This window comes from Molossus molossus, unplaced genomic scaffold, assembly GCF_014108415.1.
Source record: "Molossus molossus isolate mMolMol1 unplaced genomic scaffold, mMolMol1.p scaffold_m16_p_8, whole genome shotgun sequence".
Taxonomy (NCBI): domain Eukaryota; kingdom Metazoa; phylum Chordata; class Mammalia; order Chiroptera; family Molossidae; genus Molossus; species Molossus molossus.
In genome coordinates this window covers 111483462-111506360 of record NW_023425402.1, presented here as the reverse complement: position 1 = coordinate 111506360, position 22899 = coordinate 111483462, and the positions used below count along the sequence as shown (strand labels likewise).

Below are 22899 nucleotides of genomic sequence, written 5' to 3'. Positions count from 1 at the left end.
CATGTTTCTCATACCAATGTTTTTCTCTCTCTCTCTCCCCCCTTCCTCTCTCTCTAAAAATCAGTAAGAACATACCTCGGTGAGGATTTATAAAATTAAGAAACATTGTTGTGGTGCAGGTGACGACATTCTCCCCTGAGCATCACAAGTGATCCTGAACTGCACACTTGATGCCAACCAGTACCTCCTGACCACACTTCCTGTTTCGCTTTCTGCATTATCAAATGACCAGAGCAGCCTGGAATGTCCCTTGGTACCAGGCAAGAGGAAAACAAAAAGGTAAGCTGCATAAATCAACACAGGGACTTTGGACCAGAGCCCTGTTGCTCAGAGGCTTTTCAATGGCACAGATTTAGAAAAGGGACAAGAGCCAATGGCACAGACCAGACAGGCTCGCTGTGCAGTGGGAAGTTTTCTCACATAACTGCACAGGAGAATTGTCATAAAGAGGCAGCCCTGCAGGACACTGTCACCTAATGTCACTCACACATTCTATTCACTAGCCAACACTTCCAACCCCTATTCGAGAATCTTCCAAACTATTAAATAAGTGCCCCAAGCTAACACATACATATATAAACTAAAGAAAAGTACATTCTGGAATAGATTCTTTAGATAATTAATGAAATGCATCATAGGCAAGAACCTTTGTAAAGACAAAGATACAGAAATATGGTAAGTATTAGGTTCCAGGAAATGTACCTCAAAGTCATTGATTCTGTTTTTATATTAAGTTATTATTATTCATAAAATTTCATTTAAATATACTTTTGAAGATATTAGCGTTTATAGATATAACTGCACGCAAAATAAGAAACAGCACAGTCAGATTTTTTCAGTGTAAGGCATGGAAGGCACCATCAACCTAAAACACACAACACTGACCCCTCCTCCTGTTGGAAACTGCCCCTCCCTCACAAATGACATCAACTGGTGCAAGGTTAAGCAGATGGTTATAAATCTGTCCTGAGATGAACAAGTAAGGTGTTCTGCTACAGCAAACAGAACAAGGGGAAGAGAGAAAAAACAGACGATGATGATAACACAACACAACAGCAACATCCCCTAACGTGCCCCCAAACCCGTCCCTTGTGCTCAGTGCTTTTCTGCACCGTGGGCTTCAACTCTGCCGACCCTGTAAGGCAGCTACTATTCCTTTCCGGCCTTCAGGTGATGAAGTGCCTGAGGAAGATCACAGCACCATGATCCCACAGCTAACCCTGGGGCTAGAATTCCTGCTCAGGCATTTGAAACAAGAGGCCAGTCTTTTACCCACTAAGCGACCCCTCCTCTCACCCTGGTGCATGAACATGAGGCCGTAACACAGCCAGGGCCAGCAATATGGTGGACTAAACCATTCTACTACAACAGATAATACGAAACAAACATTCGCTGAAATACACTGCTGAGTTTAAGTGGGAAAGGGAAAATCCAAGAGGAAACCAGAAAAACAAGCGTCCAGGACAGACTTCTCAGGGCCTGGCACTGGGCATCGGGTTGCACGGGGGACGCGGACTGAATGCAAAAAGTCAAAGTGTTAAACTTTTAAAATAAAACATGGAACATATTCATCAAAAAAAGTAAAACCTGATGAACCAACCACATTTCAAAATACACTGTAAAAAGTGAACATCCATAAACAAAAACATTCGCAAAACACATGATGTATAAAAAATTAGTAATCAGTATTTATAATAATTCCTACAAATGAACTAGAAAAAGACAATGATTTTTCCAAACATTATCACTGGAAAAAAGACAGACAAAATATATAAACAGGCGATTCAAAGAGAAAAAATCAGAATGACCATAATCATAAGAAAATGTATTCACTCACTGAAACCAGGGTAATACAAATGATTATTATTCCGTATCTTCCAGTTCATAAAACAATCTGAATACAGAGAGGGTGTGGCAAACTCTGAAACCGGGAATGTATGTTGGTGTAACATCTCAAAGACCAACGTGGCAGATGCTGGTAAATCAGAATCTGTGCACGGCCCAGGACCAAGAAACTGCACTGAGCATCCACCTGAAACTTTTCACTAGTGCAGAAGGAACCTCGGACAAAGGTGTCCATTGAATCCACACTGGAATACTGTGAACACATAAACGACCAGATCGTCCCTAGATAAGAGTCGAGATAAATACGCTCTGGTTCATTTGCATGATGGAATACTACAGAACCGTTAAAATAAATCAACTATCATTTACCAACTTCAAGTTAGTGTTTATTTCTCGGCAGAAAGAAAGGGAGAAGAAAAGTAAGGCAGAGAAGCCCTTTGGCTATGTCTGCAACTATGAATTCCTTAAACTTTCTGGCCTCATTCAACTGAAGGAAACATAGATAGTAGCGAGCCCTTGCTGACTTGGAAACTACGTGAAATAAGACTGGTTGTAGCACTTGAGTCGCAGAGAAATGTGACCAAGAGAGCTACCCATAAACTCAAGGAGGCCCCTGTGGACCTGCTGCCAGGGAAGAGCTCGCGTCTCCAAAGGTGATCCTCCCACAGTGAAAGGACACAAGTCTGCTAGGAGCTACTTGGAGTTCTTTAGGACAAAGGTTCCTCACATTATTCCAGTGATAATTCTCAAGAAATGGAAAGGAAGGAAAGGGAGAGAATTTTTAAGGGACTAAAAAAAAAACCAAACAAACAAAAAAGCCAACACCACAGATGAGATTTCCAAAGCTGGGACACAAATCAGTTCAAAGATAAAGTTCACTTCATAATGATGTTTTCGAACTGCATAAAAAATTTAAACATTTAGGAATATGGAAATAACAATCTATAATAAATGTTTTAAGGAGAAATTAAAACTGTAATTTATTAGCCAAAGAAGATTGAGAGTAGACATTAAGCCTCAGGGGTAGAACATTTTTATTCCCAATTAAATCACCACCACCATCACCATCATCCCTCCTCCTCCTCCTAACTCCAGGCAATGGGGAAAAATAATGAACAAAATAGTATCTGTTCTCATGGAACGTATGCTCTAGCAGGAGGGGATCCCAGCAATGACAGGTGACACACAGGGGGAACTGAACTGTGGAGGTCCCAAAAGTCCCTGAGGGATGTAAGTGGGAGGGACACTTGAACAAAAAGCCCTCCAAGCAGGGGGAACAAGTGTGGATACCCCAAGGTAGAGCCTGGTTGGCTGTGTGAGCAGCAGCAAGAGCACCATGGCTGGGGCAGAGGGAATGGCATCGGGCATCTGGAAAGGGTGTCACACTGGGCTCTGCAGGCCAAGGGGCGCTGAGTAAGCAGAAGCCAAAGCATGTGAGCTTGAGCAGGAGCATCGCATTGCTTCAGCGAAGGTTTAGACGGCGTCTCTCTGCGGGAGGGCAAAGGTGGGCGATGGGGAAGGGACTGATACGAGGTCGCTGGAAGCCCAGGTGAGTGCCTGGCAGGACCAAGTGCTGAGACTATGAGAACATTCTGAAGGCAGAGCTGCCAGGGACTGCTGACAGATTAGATATGAGGCCTGAGAGAAAGAAATGAGCCACGGATGGCTGACCACAAGGCTGTGGGCACAAGCAGCTCAACCTGACCTGCCGGGTGTTTACTGAGGCAGAGAAGACCACAGGGAACCAGGTCTGGACATGTTAATTCAGGGCAATTATCACGCCAAGAGGCAGAAATTTGGAACACATCAGCACTTAAACCCACAGAGAGAGAGAGTCCACTGGGGAGTGAGAGTGGAGAGGACAGGAGAACAGGCCAGCCCGGGGGGAGGGGCTGGAGGTGCCAGCGACCACGTGCTGCCACGTGAGTGTGAGGGAAGGCGAAGGCGGGGCGGCTGGATCCGCAGCAGGAGACCTCCCCCCCCCCCCCCCCCCCCCCCCCCCCGCCCACAGGGACAAGAGGGCTTCTGGTGACGGCAAGGTTAGGCCCCTTAGGGAAAAGCAATGCAAAAGTTCTAACATTTAACTTTGTCTTTAAAATTAAACAACTTAAACTAAGAGCAGAGTATAGCTGGTTCTTTCTTTTGTAAGTGACAGGCTCACATCAACCAAATAACAGACAAAATAATCGTGTGATTGCTGACTGTCTTAACAATGCAGAATCACGGTGGGCAGAGCGTGTTCAACAGTATGTAGTCTGCACTGCACACCTCCATTCTAATTACGACGTTTACAATCAGTAACTCCCCTGAAACGCCATTTACTAGGCTTCCAATGCTCCGCCTTTCCCCAAATCACAAGGAGATTCTATAACATACACCAGAAAACTTGTTTTTGTTTTTTAAATGTTTTCATTGATTTTTTTTAGAGAGAGAGGAAGGGACAGGGAGAGAGAAACATTGATGAGAGAGAGAAGTATCAACATCGACTGGTCGCTTCCTGCACACCTCCCACCAGGGATCAAGCCCGCAACCCAGGCATGTGCCCTGACTGGGGATGGAACCAGTGACCTCTCAGTGCATAGGCTGATGCTCGACCACTGAGCCACACCAGCCAGGTCTTGTTTTTGTTTTAAGACTAAGCATCTTTTTTAACCTAATTTATTTTTACTATGATATTTATAGAAATAACAAATTGAAGAAAATATACATCCTATCACTACAACAACTATCAAATAAATTAGGAAGGAAGTTTTAATGGTCAGATAACCTTAACTGTTTATAACTATCAACAGGCTAATTTCTACCAACCTCACAGCTTATTTTGAGTTTTTTTAAAAAGTTCATGCTCAGTTTTTTGGGGGGAAGTTCTTAAGTTCATTTATAGCTATATGTGTACACACACAAACACATTTCTATAGTTCATTTTGAGAATCTTCTCAATAAAATCATTTAAGTAAAACTTAGTATGTTTATAGTCACATTGAAAATTAGGAACGTGAAAGAACATATTCAGGCTAGGCAGCAGTGGGAGGCCCTGGAAGCGAGCCCCTCTCCGGCACCCCGTGTCGCATGGCCGAGCGGAGTAGGCGGAGCCTGGCATAAGGAAAGACTGCCCAGACTCGGAGGGCACAGGGGGGCACCGGGAGGGCGCAGGAAGGCACAGGAGGGCGCAGCTGGCAGCTGTGGCGCAGTCAAGACATTTCGGGTTTAGAAGAGCTCCCTCGGACTTCTAATTACTTTTCAAGTGCCCCCAAAATAAAGAAACAAATGAATCAATAAAACATATCCGCTTATAACAAAAACACCATAAAATTAGAAGACCAAAGACTAACCAGGGAAAAACATTTATAAACACAGGATAAAATGTCTTATAAAACACGTATCGATAAAATTAAAGCGAACATTCCAACAGAAAAGCAGAGACTTCACATAAAAGGAAATGCGAAGAATGGTCAGTAAAGTCATGAAAGATGCTCCACACCTCAGGGATGAACAAGGAAATGTGAATTTCGAAACCAATGACTTTTAAGTGTTCCTGAATCATGGTGAAGAAAATGACTAGCACATGGAATATCATACAGCTATTAAAAATATGACAGGATTTTATATACACACACACACACATATGCACAAACACATATGAAAAAATTTCTTGAAAACATGTTGCAAAAAGCATACATCACCCCTAGCCAGTTTGGCGCAGCGGTTAGAGTGTCGGCCTATGGACCAGAGAGGCCTGGGTTTGGTTCCCGCTAAGGGCATGTACCTCGGTAGCAGTTTGCCCCCAGCCGTGTTGGGGTCATGTGGGTGGCAACCACTTGATGTGTCTCTCTCACATCGATGTTTCTCTCTCTCTCTCTTCCTCCCTCTCTCCCTCCCGCTCTATCTGAAGATAAATGCAAAAATGTCCTTGGGTAAGGATAAAAATTTTAAAAAGTATACATCATATATGATCCCATTTTTGTAAAATAAAATCCAAATACATACACATATTTATTTCTAAGAGTACAAAATAAAATTGGAAAATCTCTTTTCTAAAAATTCTTAACAGTCGCTACCTCTGGTATCTGGAATGGGGAAGGTGAGAAGACCTTCAAATTCGCTCTGTGGGCTCCATTCAGAAAACACGAACTAAGTAAGTTTTAGTCCACATAAATCTTAGTGAAATACTGATTTCTCCATATCACCTGTTCTAAAACTTATCTTTAGTTTCCTTCTGAGTAAAAACAGGTCAGTTACTGCGCATCTGAAAAAGGTTACTTTCCTGTGCAATCGAGCAGCCACTATCCCAAGTGGCGGACACTGAAGTGAAGTTGGTCAGACACCGAAATGTCAATACAAAGGCTCTAATCACAGGAGCAGATCGAAGGACCAGGTGAAGAGCAGCAGCATACTGAGAACAAATCTGTATCTTTTACCATGTATTATCGAGTCATTTCTATCTGCAATGAGCTATACATATTTAATAAAATTTGCTTCGAAAGACACTGAGCCCGGCCAGTGTGGCTCAGTTGTTGAGCATCATCCCTGCACCAAGAGGTCCCGGTTGATTAGTGGTCAGGGCACATGCCCAGGTGGCAGGCTTGATCCCTAGTGGGGGCCATGCAGGAGACAACCAATCAATGTTTCTCTCTCATCGATATTTCTATCTCTATCTCCCTCTCCCCTCCCCTCTCTCTAAAATCAATAAAAACATATATTTTTTTTAAAGACATCCAATTTCTAAACAAATGTACACAAGCTAGCAGGGTAGGGCCAGACTTGGGAAGCCTTAAACAAGAGACCTCAAATGGACCCCACTGGGCATAGCCGTGAACTCACTGATCAATATTTATTAGTTTATTAATATACACATTCATCCAGTATCTACTGTGCACATTATATACTCTTCTGGAGGACTCAAAATGCAAAAAGATAACACATAGCCCTGGCCAGTGTGCTCAATGGTTAGAGCATCAGCACACTCACCGAAGGGTCTTGGGTTCAATTCCTGGTCAAAGGCATGTACTTGGGTTGCAGGTTCAATCCCTGGCCCCGGTCTCCCACTCTCTCCCCCCATCCCCTCCCTTCCTTGTCCTCAGTGAGTTCAAGTTTCACGCACAAGCCCAAGTGTTTGACAGTATCCTTGGGTAATTAGTGACTCTTTTCATCTGGGGAATAAAACGGTTCTCTAATACTTAGTAAGCATTTCCCAGAGTAACATCATTGTGCCCTTGGCTTTATGCAGATGTATGTTCCCAAACTAGATGTACATTCCCAAGCCTCTTGTTTAAGGTTTCCAAAGTCTGGCCCTACCCTGCTGGCTTGTGTACATTTGTTTAGAAATTGAGTATCTTATTTTTCATCTTTCGGAAGGGGAGGTCAGGAATTGCTAAAACAACATTTTGGCAGTAGGGAGCCCTAGAGGTAGCAAAGCCTGAGGAAAATTAACAGGGCCTTTGAGCACAGAACAGACTGGAAACAGAGAGCAATCAAGTCTCTTCCCACAGGCGAACCTGAGAGAGAATGTCGGAGCTCCAGACAAACCTCACCTCTGACCCGCTACCCGAGTGCACTGAGCCCCCACCGGATCCCGTTTTATCTTCCTGCCTCTCCTTTGCTACCGCTCCCTGTACGTTCCATTTCCTGAATTCCTCTCCTCCAAGATTGGCCCCCAAAGTCAAACGCGGTTTTTGCTTTGCTTTCTAGGCCTTTATCTGTAGACCATGGAAGGTGACTACGTGTCCCTGCGTGTGAAAACTCCGCGGAGATGGCCGAGGATGTCAAGGCGAGGACTGAAAGCCAGGAAAAGCAGCGTTTTCTGATGAGTATTTATCAGCTGACTGCCAGCCTAGCCGGAAAGGCAATACGAGCCCTGGTGTCAGCAAATCACCCAAGTTACCTGGGCTAGAAGACACACGGTGTGGCCCTGTGGAGACAGGGAGGTGAACCCAGGGTGGACGTCCCGACAGAGGGGAGGACAGAAGAGGACAGCCAGGAGCTCCAGGAGCCCGGCCCTCACTACCCCTTTGGCAGCGTGCCTGGTGCCAGAAAGAGCAGCAGTGTCCTCAGCGTCTGAGGGACACGCAGAGCTTAGAGTCGGGAACTGCTGAGTAAGTATGTCAGCTAGTCGCTGCAATCTGCCTCCTTGGTCTCAGGACGACTGTCCCATACTCAATTACAAGGCCTTTTGTATTGAAAAATGTAAGTAGAGGACCGACCAAATGTTGAAATGCACACTTTCTTACACCGCCAAGACAGGTGGGCAAACTGGAGTCAGCCAAGGGGCACGAGGAAAGACCAGAATAGGTTTACTGCTCCAAAGAAACTGAGGGAGGCAAAGATCATGGCAATGGAAACAAGGCTATCTCGGGAGACGGTGTACTGGGGTAGTAGGGCTGGACGCAAGAAAGGCAAAGCTGAACCGAGTCAGAAGGTGTTAGAGCAGAGTTCAGCGGGTGCGCTCCCTTCCGCCTTCCTGCAGATGTGGACGGCAGCAATGCTCTGCACTCGGACAGCTGTGCTGCTCTCGCCAGCATGCGAGCCCCGTCCTCCTGCTGCCCAGCCTGGACAGCAGTCCGCTCTGTGCCCTGGCGGCCTCCCCCCACTCCCTCTCATCCTGAGCTCACTCCTCTTGGCGATCTCTACTGAAAACGTCTACCTGGAAACTCACAAGCACCTCAAGTTCAAGATATCTGAAAGGTAACTTTTTATTTTCCCCACTCAAATCCAGTCTATCACATATATATATCTTTTCCCTTAAATTCTGGGCCTACCCTGGACTACTCTTCATCACTCTCCAAGTGCCAGCTTGACCTCCTTAGCTTTCACCCTTAGTTCAGGCTTTATCTTGATGAGACAGTGGCCACATCACTCACAAGTCTCCTACCTCCAACCTTGCTCTCCCTGCTCCACTGACTGCCACCAGGGAGGCCTTGCCGAACGACAAATCCCATCATGATTCCTCACCTGGAACATTCTACACTGGGCTTCCAAGGCCCCCCAAAATGGGCCCTGGTCAACACCTCCAGGGTCGAGGGCAGCCTCAGGCCCTCAGCCGCAGCCAGCTGAGCGCGCACACTTGCGTGCACAGACACACAGTGCTTTAGCCACCAGGTCAGACTGCAGAGCAGATGAACCGAGGCCTCAGCAGCTTACAACAACAAAGCTTCACTTCTTTCCCGTGATGACACAGCACTCTGTGGGTAGCTGGGGCTCCGTTCCATTCTTAATTCTGGCGCCCAAGTTGAGAACACTAGCCCCAGCCTGGAGAGAGAAGACCCATGGCGTAGGGCTTCAAGCTGCCGCTCAGAGAGGCGCATGTCACTGGGCAAGCCTGCGGCCACAGGCCAGGCCCTACGCTCCTGGTACAGGGAGGGGCAGGGAATAACGAGACAATACCACCTGTCGGTCACAAACGTGCCCTCGTGTTCACAGCCACACGCACAGACCCAGCCGACGGGATGTGTCCAAGTTCTCCACCCCTTCTCCGGCTATTTCCCACAAGCTCCTCAGAGTTCAGAGTCAACTTCCTTTCATGGGCTCGGTTAGACTGCTGCCCTGGCTGTGGGGAGGGATCCTGCGCAAGCTGCCCACTTCCCTCTCCCAGCACCCGGCACCATCCCACGGCAGAGGTGCGCACAGCAGGTACCAGGACAACGGGCATGTGCTCAGTAAGCAATGCTCTCTGCCAGGAACGCCCTCCCTCGTATCCTCATGAAAATTCCTTATCGTTGGATTTCAGAGTTATCTCAACAGTCTACAAAAATACATACTGATCCCTGCATCCACACAGCACTTTCGACGGTATCGCCATTCTTCATTCTATTTTACGTACTAGAACAGGAGCTGTCTGAGAAAAGGACCGTGTGTGCATTGTCTTGCAGGCTCAGCACTCGTACAGGGAGGGCACTCAGGAGGTGACCACTCAAAGAGTGACCTCGCAAATGGAGACAGAGAGGGAGGGCGGGAGGCCACCTCCGCTCCCCCACCCCTGTAGGAAGTCAGTGCTCTCAACCACCTCCTAGGCTCTCTCTCAGGGCACAATGGATCCATTACAGTGTGAATCTGTTTTACTTCCTTCCTTGGGATCCCAGACCACTGCACCCCCACTTCTGCAGGACCAGTCCCTAACAAAGCTAACACACACTGCACACTCAGTCAACATTAGTGAATGAATGAACAGTGCATTAGCCTAAGATAAAGGCACGAGAAATGTTTAAATGTCTATGGTTTCAACAGGGCTAAGCCACTAAAAGACAGACAAAACCAAATATGCAACAGAAGCAATTTCTCATACTGAGCCCATGATATAGGTGCAAAACTATTTTTGAAATTTTTGCTCACAGAAAGAAGTTCCTAGAAGCAAGCAATAATTAAATTGTGTTTAATATAAAATCAACAATGTTTCCCAAGAATCAAGCTGGAGATACCAATCACATGCATCTGCAATCACATACTCAAGATAAATGTGTAGAACTGTCGCTGCACTAATAAAATGCACCCGGAAGCATCAGAAACATGCTCAGCTGTGCCCGCCATAAACACTAACATTAGGTGGTTTGGATGCAACCTGGAAAAAGCAACAATAACAACTTTTCAGGAGAAATCAGTTTACCCAGACTCTGAGCCATGAGGACACACAGCAACGCTGCAGCCCGCTGCATGTGAAGGGGGCACGGGAGACTGCAGGCCGTGCCTCCTTCACCCTGTCTGCCTACTGAGCACGCTCAGGGCCCGGCGTCACAGACATGGCTTTGCTGACATGCGGCTCTGGCACCAAACAGTCAGGGTTCCTACTCGTAACTTCCCACCTAGAAACCTCTTCTCTGCTTCACTGTTTCTTACAGGAGAAAACAGAAACTCATAGCCAGAGAAGTGAGTCTGTGTGAGTATGATCTAAGGTCTACTAGGCTGTTCCCTAAAACTGCCATTCTGTCTGAAAATCTCCCTTTCAGTTCGGGAACAGCAAATGTTTGTTCAACAGATGTAAGGAACTATTAGTACCAATCGAGGGATTATCTGTTGAAATTCAAACATTACCTGGGGGGAAATCATAAACAAAACTTTATGAAATTAAATTGAGCTCTAAGAGCGATGAGAACAAACCAGTTCAGTTGCTGAATTTCGAGGAGCTGAGGTAGCACCCAGCATCATGGAGGGCGGTGCCGAGAGGACGCATATCAAGGAGGAGGGACACAGCATGTGGGTGGACTTAAGACTTGCACTAGGAAACTCAAAATCACAACTAGCCCTGGCTGGTTTGGCTCAGCAGTGAGAGCGCTGGCCCGCAGACCAAAGAGTCTTGGGTTCAATTCCGGCCAAGGCCACGTACTTCGGTTGAGGTTTGGTCCCCAGCCCTGGTAGGGGTCCTGCAGGAGGCAACCAGTCAAAGTGCCTCTCTCACATCGATGTCTCTCTCTCTCTCTCCCCCTCCCACTCTATCTGAAAATAAATGGAAAAAAGTATCCTCAGGTGAGGATTAAAAAAATTGCACCTGTGCATCAGAAGGGTCTGACCCCGCAGTGCAGAGCCGTGGGCAGGCCCTGCCCACCTGCCTTCCCTTGGGCACCAGGAAGCTGTCAGTGCAGCCGCCTAGCGCCCACAGACCCTTCACTCGAATCCAACTTCTGGTTGCCACAGTCTGCTTGGTTGGAAAATAAAATATGACATGCACTGCGCTCATACAAAACACAGAATCATCTTCTCAAACATAAAAGATAAAGTTATAATAGCAGGGCTTTCAAAAGTCAAGATGAAAATCAATACATTCATGTACACATGTATGTACAATATCTGCACGTGTGCACGTAACACACCATATAAATATAACTGAACAGGCTTCACTGCTCTTCTCACGCTTGTTTCCTCCTGGAAACCAAGCTCTGCGTTACTCTATAAATTACTTTCCCATAAAACTTCCAGAACTGCTTTCGTTGCAGTGATTAAGTTTTCAATTCCTGCAAACACCATGCTTGGGGACAGCTGTGGCCAGACCCCGGGGTCTACCGCCCAGTCCGCCGGTTACCCCGGTGCCTCGGATCCTCCTTCCCACACGAGACGCACGAGCAGCGGCCCGCGCAGGCCTGCGAGAGCTGAGGAGCACACGAGGCGTCCATGCGGCGCCGGCACAGGCAGTGCCCACGCACAGGGCGCTGAATGCGGCAGGTGTCAGCAGACCCCAAGCAGCCTTTAGCAACTATCCCGACAGACGTGTGGCTAAAAGCACAGATAATTAATAACCAGATACAACTAAACATACACGTACACTTGGAGCATTTTCCAAGTATTCTAGAATAAGCCTAATATTTTCATAATGGAAGAAAATAAAACTGTAAACATATAATCTTACTACAATGAAGCAAATGTAACATTATATGTTGTTCACGCTTTCCCAAATTTACAGTCTTAGTCCTACTGTCCTTGACACTCCCAAAGTAACATTTCATAAAGGTAACACTGAAAACAATTTTTAAAAACTGAAATCAGCAAGTCTGGCATAAAACATATTAACAGTAACAGGATCAACAAGGTCACCTTTGCCAAACTTGAATTAAAAACATACTGTGAAATAGTCCAGTCCTGAACACTAAATGTGGGGAAAACACTGTCCATGGTACCCCGGCAGGCTTCTCCTCTCCAAGAAGCAAAAGCTTAGCTGACCTACAGAGAAATCCTTTACAAACTCACTTATTCAGCAATTAAGACTTCTTATCTGCATTTCACTATCTTGATAAATTAAAACAATGTATTTATCAATAAACACATTTCACTAAGTGATTGAAATCACCAAAATTATTTAGTAATGCTATTTATAAAAATAAAATAAAAACTGGTCATCAAAAATTCGAAATGAACTTAAACACCTAGCCATGAATTAACAAACACATTTTGCAAAACAAATTGCAACTGAATAGCTAAATTAATCTTAAAATTTGCTGATCTTAAACTCAGTATTCTATTTTGTTTTTACTACACCCATTTTAAAAATACATTCATGTATCATTCTGAAGTATTAAAATTCTGCCTTGTGTATGACGGGCTCTAAAACACAGCGAGCGCCTGTGCTTGTCTGGCTGCCCTCCTCGCGGGAAGTGCAATAAAGCTACAGGAAAATACCACCAGCACCAACAGTGAGAGACAGCCTTGCGCAGCCTCAGCTGGCCTGGCCCAGCGCTCCGTCCGGAGGGGAGACTGAGGATAGACAAGCGCTGAAAGACACAGCCCACATCCGACAGCTGCCCCCCCCACCCTACTTGGAGTACATCAGACACCACTGTTCTCCGAACTAGAAATTGACCCACAAGTAGGAATGGCTTAGGTTACACCCAGAGTCAATCAGAGTAATAAAATTTCAGTCACCACTTTACGTAGGTTGTGCCTGGTATTCTTCAATAATAAAAGCCAAATGCTTGCATCTTATTATTGATCAGTAAAAATTAAAATAGGTACTTATACATATTGAAAATAATAAAATATATATGTGAAGTGACAAATTAATATATATTGAAATCTACCTTTCCTCATAATGTTACATGTGTTACATGTTAGTTTTATAGCCCTAGATGGAAAATAACATAAAGTACAGACCTTAATATCTACACTAGAATTTTTTTTTCAACCTGCCCAGACCAAAATTCTTAGAACCCATCGCTAAATATTCTGGGCAGTAGCTCGCAAACTGTGGCCCATGAATCCTTGGGCTCCACTGGATCCCTTCAGGTTAACCATGAAGTCAGAACCTGTCACACTGACATTCAGAAGCACTGGGCCTTTGGCTGTGTGGGCGTCCGAGCTGGGAATGACGGGCAAAGCGGACGGCACGTCCATCAGCACAGATCAGGCCGCAGCAGCAGACGGTCCTGGGATGTGCTGTGCACTCACACTTCAGTCACAAATATCTTGGGTGAAACAAATAAATGACTATTTCTCACCTATCACTCGAGTCCGTCGGCTCAGTGCCAGAGTGGAACTATGCACACAGAACTTCTATCTGAGCTGCACACACAGTTCTATGAACCTGGAGAAAAGCCGTCGTGCGACCAGCCCCAAGCGGTGGACCAATGAGCTCTCCTTTCACGGGCACCACGTTTATCCAAGAACAGGACAAACTGCCATCGTCCAGGCTGGGATACCTGCTGGGCACTTCCTCAAAATGAATGAAGAAAGCCTGTCCCTTGAAGTGCTGCCAATAATAAAATCTGAGCTTTCATAGGAAATTAAATTTTTGAAAACTTGTATCCACCACTGAGAGCTTCCCAATATTTAAGATTTTTCAGTGGGAATATTAACAAATGTGAAATTTTGATATTGTTTAAAGACATCATCAACATTTGAAAATCCATATAAATCAGTGAACGAATATTTTCCAAATGGCCAATGCATGATGGCACAAAACCATGCATGGGTAAGAGATCCACTCAACACACAAAACAGACAAACAGATTTTAATATAACAATATGGAAATAGTTAAAAGAATCTTCTAAAATAGAATTAGTACCAGAAATGAAAATAAAGTACTTGGGCTCAAACAGGAAACCTTCATAAAGCTGATTCTTAATTTTATTACCAATATTTCTTAAAAATAATCACCTCAAGTTTTTGCCAACACAAAAACTCGTTATTGTGAAAAATGTAATGTAATGTAACCTAAGAACCCATTTAAAGAGGTCATGTGAAATCATAGTATATTTTACAAGCAACTTTCTAGAAGTCTGCAGCACTGAAAAATTTATTCAGATAACATCAATATCCAGCTAAAAAATAACATATTTTACAGACAACTTCCCAATGTATGAATCTTACATGAAGCATGCATACAGAATTTATGCTTTTTTTTTTATCCACTCCTGAGGAAATTTTTGCATTAATCTTCAGATAGAGCGGGAGGGAGATAGGGAGGGAGAGGGACAGAGAAACATCGATGTGAGACAGACACATCGACTGGTTGCCACCCACACAACCCCAACCAGGGCCGGGGACAAACTGCAACCGAGGTACATGCCCTTAGCAAGAACCAAACCCGGGTCTCTCTGGTCCGCAGGCCAATGTTCTCACTGCTGAGCCAAAGTGGCCAGGGCATTTACACACTTTGAGAGGACAATGGCTTTAATATCCGAGTGTGTCATGGTGTTGCTTCCGCTTCCTTTTCTCCACTAAACACAGGGAACAGATTCAGAGCAAGAGGGGAAACCTGCGATCTCAAGTCTCATTACCAAAAGCTGGTAACAGTGGCATAAACAGAAATTTTATTGGTTCTCCTACACAAAACCAGGAAACAGAATATTAAGTAGGTCACCATGGAGAGTACCACTATTAGCAAAGAAGGTGAAGAGAAAGTACATTTTGAGAAGGAACAGCTGGTTTAAATGTGCAAAGAGCAAAAGTCTGATTTTCCTTTAACAGAACATGTATGAATGCAAGCAGCAGAAAGCTGTAAGTTATGACTCTGAATAAAACCAGCCAACCAGACTGCTCTTAGCCAATAAAAATACCCAAACAACAGTAACAGACAGCCTTTTATCATGGGCCCTAATTCTGGGGTCACACTCTCTTTTACCATGAAAAACAATGAAACCTTCAGGTGTTTGGGCAGTAAGACAAAACCTCACTCAGAAACAACCTGCCACAGTTTTCACTACAGATGGCGGCAGAGCGAGACTCAACGGCGACACGCCCTCTCCCAGGCGCTGCTGCCCTGCCAGAGGAGAGGGTCTGACACACCCCTGGGCACGGGGCACTGCTGCGCTCGGGGACTTGCAGGGCTTCAGAGGCGACACGCCCTCTCCCAGCCGCTGCTGCCCTGCCAGAGGAGAGGGTCTGACACACCCCTGGGCACGGGGCACTGCTGCGCTGGGGGCGTGCAGAGCTTCAGAGGCGACACGCCCTCTCCCAGCCGCTGCTGCCCTGCCAGAGGAGAGGGTCTGACACACCCCTGGGCACGGGGCACTGCTGCGCTGGGGGCGTGCAGAGCTTCAGAGGCTGAAAACAACAGTGGGAGCAAGGACACCCTGGCCGCACCTAGAACTAACGGGGACCATCCCAGTGTGTGCCTACTGTCCTGGCAGACGTACTCCTCACAAAAACGTCCCATAGGGTCACCCTAACATCATGACAACATTTAGAAAGCCCAGCATGCTGTGTGTATTGAACCCACACATGTGACCCTGCAAATGAGTGCGACAAAAGCTCATCTTATTTTCTGTAAGCGACACACTCTAACTTTCTTTAACTCCACGTAACATAAATGTCTTTTGAGTAAAAGTAGGGGAATCTTGGCTACTCTTCAGCCTCAGTTCCTCCAAACACTTTCATTCACGACACACACGCAGCGTGCGGGCATGAAACCCCAGCCTGCCCCATCCGTGGGACTCTCCCTTCCTGGGAAGACACTCTCCCGCTTTACAAACAACCTACTTCTGCGTGTGCTTACTTTCACCTGATAGCACGTGCCAGCTTCTCAATTACAGTATGATGGCTTAGTCAATCACATATGCCAAAACACGAATACAGTTTTACTTTTATTGATGCTAGAACAAAGCCTCAACCAGATGACTTGATCTAGTGAACAAACATCCCTCACCAGCTCTCAAGCCTGTTCTATTGAATCGCCGTATATGACTAGAAATGCTAAGAAAAAGCTTCTGCTCGTGCATCAAGATGGTCCAGCTTGGACAACATGCCCTTGTCTGCTGTCACCTCACACCCGTGGGGACACTGACTAGAAGCCACCCATGGATTTTCAGACCTTGCCAGACTGTCAATATTAGCCCACAGACTGGGGCAAGCCCAGAACTGGTTAATGGGTCTGCAGGTTTGGCATACTGCTTATTATCTAACTTACAAGTGTAAATGTAGGTCAAACAAATTCCTACCCCTGTCCTGGGTCTCTTCAAGATGAATGCCTACAGCCTATCAATCAAGACATTAATAGAAATAGCAAACTTTTGAACAAAACCCAACACTCTACCTAACCTGAAAATAACTTTCAATTAAAAGGTCAGTTTGGTTTTATGTTCCATACACACTACTCACACACCCATTTTGTTTATAATAAAAGTAAACAGGTTTATATCAACATAATTGCTATATTATTTATTAGCATTTTCTGACATTATGCCAGAGTTCAAGTCTGGTCAAACCATTCACAAACAAATTAACCTATGCCACCAGAATCAACAACCAACACGGAGCAATAATGTTCTACACACTGCAACTGCTCAATTAAAGCCTCAAGGACAAAACCTTACATCCTTTTTCCTAAAGGTTCCCACCAATCTGACACCACAGCCTGAGCCTCCATGATTCATGTTTTTCAAAGAACAAGGAAGAACCACTTCTCCTGCCACGTTCAAAACTGAATGGTTCTAGAAAAGCCTATACTTACAACATTTACATTCCATTAAGTCTATAAATTGCATCAAGTAAAATTATTCTTCACTGGCAGGAAGATAGCAAATTAAAGCTCATCTAGCTACAGTTTCCATTTACGATAACTAAACCATGGCAGAACAGGCCTGTACCTCAGACTCACAAGCACACGCCCATACAAATATAACCCTTAGCCAATTACTCCAGGAAATGAACTTCACAACCACCACCGAGGTTCAAGTTGTAAAAACAAAACAAGGGAACAGATAGGCCTATAAATACTGAAAACACACCACTGGCAACTCTCTCATTATACATTAGTCACCTGAAAAAAAGACGTTCCAAGGTACTAATGTATAATAATGCAACTGTTGTTTTTAAAATGGGTTCAAACATAGGTTGTAGGATCAAAGAGCTGTGACCTAAGCAGCAGTCTAGAGCACGGGCTCGGCTGTAAGTACGGAATCACTACTACTTCACCTGCAGGCCTCCTACTCCGCCGCTGCTGGCACACCGGAGCTACCTTTGCACACTCCTCTGGTGGCAGAAATCATCACATTACTTCTCAAGATCAATCAGAGTATTAAAATAAATATTTTTAAAGTATTAATAAAAACTATGAAAATAGCCACCTTTGATAAAGCGTTTGTGGTTATCCACCTACACAAATTGTGGGTTATTTTTTTCATCTGTGCAAAAAGAAGGCAATAAACTCAAGAAACAATAAATAGAATGACTTTAAGAAATATCTCATGGCCCTGGCCGGTTTGGCTCAGCGGTTAGAGCATCAGCCTGTGGTCCAGAGAGACCCAGGTTCGGTTCCCGCTAAGGGCACGTACCTCGGTTGCAGTTTGTCCCCGGCCCTGGTCGGTCATGCGGGTGGCAGCCACTCGATGTGTCCCTTTCACGTCGATGTTTCTCTCTCTCTGTCTCTTCCTCTCTCTCCCTCCCACTCTATCTGAACAAAAAATGGAAAAATGTCCTCAGGTGAGGATAAAAAATATATATATATCTCATGAAGCAAAGTAGTCAACTACCTAGCACAGTTTTTGAATTTAGTTGTAACTTTTATACAAAAAAATGAGATCTGAAAACCTAAGTCTTTCATATTTAATGGCCTAACACACAACTTCACGTTTTATGAAAGCACATGCCCAACCTCCTGTCAGTACAGACAGCGATATACTTTCCACAAAATGTTTATTGAGCACCTAGCGTACGACAGACAATATTTTTAAAAGCAGGACTCTAACAGCCGACCAGGGCCGGAGACAGGTAAGCCAGGCAACAGAACACACAGATGCAGGGAGTGGAGGCTGGCAAGCAGGTCCCACAATGAGTAATTAGAAACCCTGACAGAAATAATGCCTTAACATAAAAAAAGAGAAAAGGACAGGACTAAATAGCTTTCGGAAGCTAGTATTATGAGCTCTAATTTTCCACAATAAGACATTAATTCAGCTTAAAATCAATCTCCTGGTGATAAAATGTCAACGTTGAGTTTGAGCATCAACTCTCATTAGAAAATTCTAAAAACACACCAGGACCCACGTGAGGAAGGGCTGTAAAATGTGCAATGATAAATCTATTACCTGCTCTTTCTTTGGAAGCCCTCCTTCTACACACACATGTAAATATGAAGGAAAAAGCAAACATAACCAGGTTGATTTTAAAACATAATCTGAATTTTTTTTTAAGTGAATATAATCCAAAAGCCAAACTTATCATCTTCCTAAACAGAACCACAGAATTATCAGCAGTTATCAAGGCTACCAGAAACCACCAATCACAGGTGATCAATGGAGTGGTAAAATGTGATTATAGATACTCATCATTGTACCTCCCAAAAAAAGCTAGCAAAAGAAAACAAATCACAACTATATTATCACACACATACATGAAAAGATTACCTAAATATATAAATATAAGGCTTACAGCTTATTCCTACAAATCGAATTCTGCAATAATTTGCTCAACCTTTGTTGAACATCAGAAAGGCCAGTAGAGCGCTAGCATTCTTGTAGAAAACTAAGAAATATAATTTGCGATGGCCCAATAGAATTAAAAAAAAATTCACCAAGATGGTAAAAAATTTCAAACAAGTTTAGATAAAGCAATTTGACACTGTTGGCCTTGAAATATTGGTTTAGAGAATTGACGTAAGCTTACCTACATCATAATGAGAGCAACAACACATTAAATGCAAAGCTTAACTTCCAAGACCAGAATAAACTTCATAGTATGAGAAGGTTCTCTAGAAAACATAATAGAAAGTGTGACCTAGATAACAGATAACGAAAAAGCTAAGAAAAACAACATATGGACATTTAAAAACAACAATTCCTCATTATGAGAAAAGCTTTCTAGTAGGATTCTGGAGATCACCTCTACAAACAGAAATGTTCAGGTGTAAGTGGGGAAGAAAAACTAGAAAATGAAAAAGTTCCCCAGCGTCTGTCTTGCTCTGACAGAGGACCAGCAGCTTCTCCCTGCACAGGAGCTCTGCAAGAAGTGGCTCTCCAACTGACGGGCCAGCCCTACGTGCCCACCACCCATGTCTAAGGAAACAGAGACCAAGTCCCAGTTGGGTGCTTTAAAACAGAACTTAATGAGATCAATCAACTGTCATCTGTTTGTGATTTAGGATTTCTTAAAAACCAATTCAATTTAAAACCCCAAAGAGTAAACTGAATTATCTATTACTAAACTGAAAAAAGATTCCTTTTCTCAACCTGACTTGGGAAATCTCTCAAACAATTATAAATAGACCCATTCAAACAGAAAAACTATGTACCAAGATAATATTTTACATACAAATGTTTTTTAACCGGAGATAAGGAAAATGAACTCATTATTCCAAAAGACAACACAATCCTGAAAGCTAAATTACTGCATGTCGCCTTCTTAAAGATATGCTAGTAAGTCTAGGAGTAAACACTTAACTACATGTTAATTTGCTTACTAGCATCTAACTCATCAAGTCATTAGAGAGGATGAGCTGTCAAGCCAGAGTAACTCAACACATCAGCGTTCAAATCGGCAACCTGAACCTAAAAATGTACAGATGCTCACCTTACAATGGGGTTACTGCCTGATAAGCCCAGCCTATGTGAAAATGTCAAAAAATACATTTTCTACGCCTAACCTATCAAACACCACAGCTTTGCCTAGCCTACCTTAAACGGTCTCAGAACAAAATAATAAAAACAACAACAACAATGCTGGTATCACAGTGCACCTGCAGAGCCCGGGCACTGACCTTGCCCTGGTGAGGCTGCCCTGGGCAGTGCCTGCCTGCTGGCCAGCATCACCAGAGGGTGTAGTACCCCACACACTACCAGGGGAAAAGTTCAACACTTGAAGTACAGTTTCTACTGAGTTCATATCACTTTAGCATCACCATCATGTCTAAAAAGCGCGAGTCAAAGAGTGGAAAGTGGAACCTTCCTTAACCCAGACTCTATTAGCATTCAACTAAGGATTAGGGTGAACGGCTCTGCCCAGGAAGACAGAGGAACAGAATCCTCCCCACTGCAGAAAACGCCAATTAGTTTAAAAAGGTAAAAGTCATCTTTACTCAAAAGTATGAACTGGGGCCCTGCCGGTGTGGCTCCGTGGTTGAGCGTCGACCCTGCACCAAGAGGTCACCGGTTGGATTCCAGGCCAGGGCACATGCCCAGGTTGTGGGCCAGATCCCCAGTGGGAGGCGTGCGGGAGGCGGCCAATCGATGTGTGTTGGCCAATCAATGTTCCATGTTTCTATCTCTCCCTCGGCCTTCCTCTCTAAAATCAATAAAGAAAAAACATTTTTTTAAAACATATATAAACTGGGGTTTAATGACAGAAAAGGAATTAAGTTTCATGAGAATGTTCAAATTCGCAACTATGACTGGTGCCCACGAGCTGGCATCTTCACCAATAAGACTAACTTTGAAGGACTCGTGAAAACGAATGAAGAACGCAGCCGTTAGAAGCGACCCCCTAAGGGGGCACAAACCCCGTGCGAGGGGCTTCACGCTGCTCGAGTTTACGCGACAACCACAGCGTAAGGAGGAGACACCACGCACGTTCACGGTCACAGCCAGCGCGACAGGGTCTTTCTGTCCCAACAGACTGGGCTCAACGCAGCTCCCCACACACTGTGCGGACCGCTCTCTGCAGCTCTGCGGCCAACAACGACCATTGTCCCCGACCCAGAGAAGTGCGACTTCCTCCCGCCGCAGGCCGCCCGGGATTGGCCGCCAGGCAGCGCCGGCCGGCCGAGCGCCCCGCGCGGTCCCCGGCCCCGCCCGCCCCGGCCCGCGCCCGCCGCGGGGGGGGCGCCCGTCCACCTGAGCCGCCGGAGCGAATGGCCGGGGCCCTCTCCTCGCCCGGGGTTCACTTCCCGGCCGCGCTATCAGCAAAGCCGCACAATGAGAGCAACTTTCCTGATATGTGCTGGGCTCTCCCGGCCGGCAACCCCCAACTTCCAAGCCCACTGAAGCAGAGCAGCGCCGGTCACATGCTCTCTCCGGTGACAAAGGTCCGAGCGGCCGCCGTCAGGGGCCCGCGAAGCCCGGGCTGCGGTCCGCGCACAGCGGGACGGAATAACGTCCAACCACGCCCTCCGCCGGACCCGGACCCGGACCCGGACCCGGACCCGGACCCGGACGGCCTCGGCGCTGACCGGCCCGCGACCCCCGGCCCCGGCCCCGTACCGGCCGAGACCCCCCCTCCGGACCCAGGCCCCCCCTCCGCACGCAGATCCCCACCGAGCCAAGCCGCGTCCCCGGCCCCCAGCCCCCGGGGCCCGGGACCCCCACCCGGCCCCAACCGCACCTCCGGACCAGATCCCCGCCGGGCCCGAGACCCCGCCCCCGGCCCCCACGCCCGGCCGGCCGGGCACAGGTGACCGCGCGCCAGCGGCGCCCGCCAGCCGGCCGGGCGGGGGGCGCGGGGGGCGCGGGCGGCCCGGGGGGGCGCGGCGGGGGCGGCGCGGGGCGGGGAGGCCGCCGGCCCGCGCGCACCTCGGTGGGCTGGCTGATCTCGAACAGGTCCAGCCGGTTGGCGTTCCAGTGGTGGATGATGTCGGCCAGCTTCCGCCGCTCCTCGTCGCGGCCGCCCGCCGACATCCTCGCGGCCGCGCTCCTCCGCCCGGGCGCCGCGGGGGTCGGGCCGGCGCCGCGGACGCGGGTGGGGCCCGGCCGGACCGCGCGCCCACAGCTCCGCGGGCCCGGCGCCCCGCGCGCTCGGCCGCCTCCGCGCCGCCGCCCCGCGCTCCGGGGTCTCCGCAGGCGCCCCGGCAGCCGCGCGCTGCCCGCTCCCCGCTCCGCGCCGCCTCCGCCGACCAGCCGCCGCCGCCGACTCCGCCGCCTCAGCCGGCCGCCCGCTCCAGCCCCGCCGGCCGGTGTGCGCCCCGAGCGCCCGCACGCGCCGCGCCGTCCCGCCCCGCCCGCCGTGCGCGCCCCCGCGCCGCGTGCCCGCCCCGCGCACGCGCACCGCGCCGCACCTCGGGCGGCCTCCGCTAGGTGCTGCTGCGCGCGCCGCGTCGCACCGCCGGCCTCCCGCCCGCGCAGCCGCGGCCGCCCCGGCCCGGTGCGGGCGCTGCTGGGTTCCCACGCCGCACGCTCGGCCCGCGGGGCTGGGTCCCGAGGTGCCGGCGTGCCCCGGGCTGGGCTCCGCAGGCGGGCGCGGCGGACGCGGTGCCGAGACCCGCGCCCGCGCGT

General features: G+C 47.2%; 1 protein-coding gene across 13 annotated transcripts in view; it reads right to left on the bottom strand.

Moving 5' to 3' along the window:
- Positions 1–22305, bottom strand: part of AFDN (afadin, adherens junction formation factor) — a 137004-nt gene extending 114699 nt beyond the window's left edge. For 9 of the 13 annotated variants that reach the window (XM_036248293.1, XM_036248291.1, XM_036248283.1 and 6 more), the window contains exon 1: positions 22201–22305. In XM_036248293.1, the coding sequence (XP_036104186.1) occupies positions 22201–22305 (105 nt within the window). The remainder of the gene's footprint in view (positions 1–22200) is intronic. The other 4 variants (XM_036248287.1, XM_036248289.1, XM_036248294.1 and 1 more) reach the window with 1 other exon arrangement.
- Positions 22306–22899: the final 594 nt, after the last annotated feature.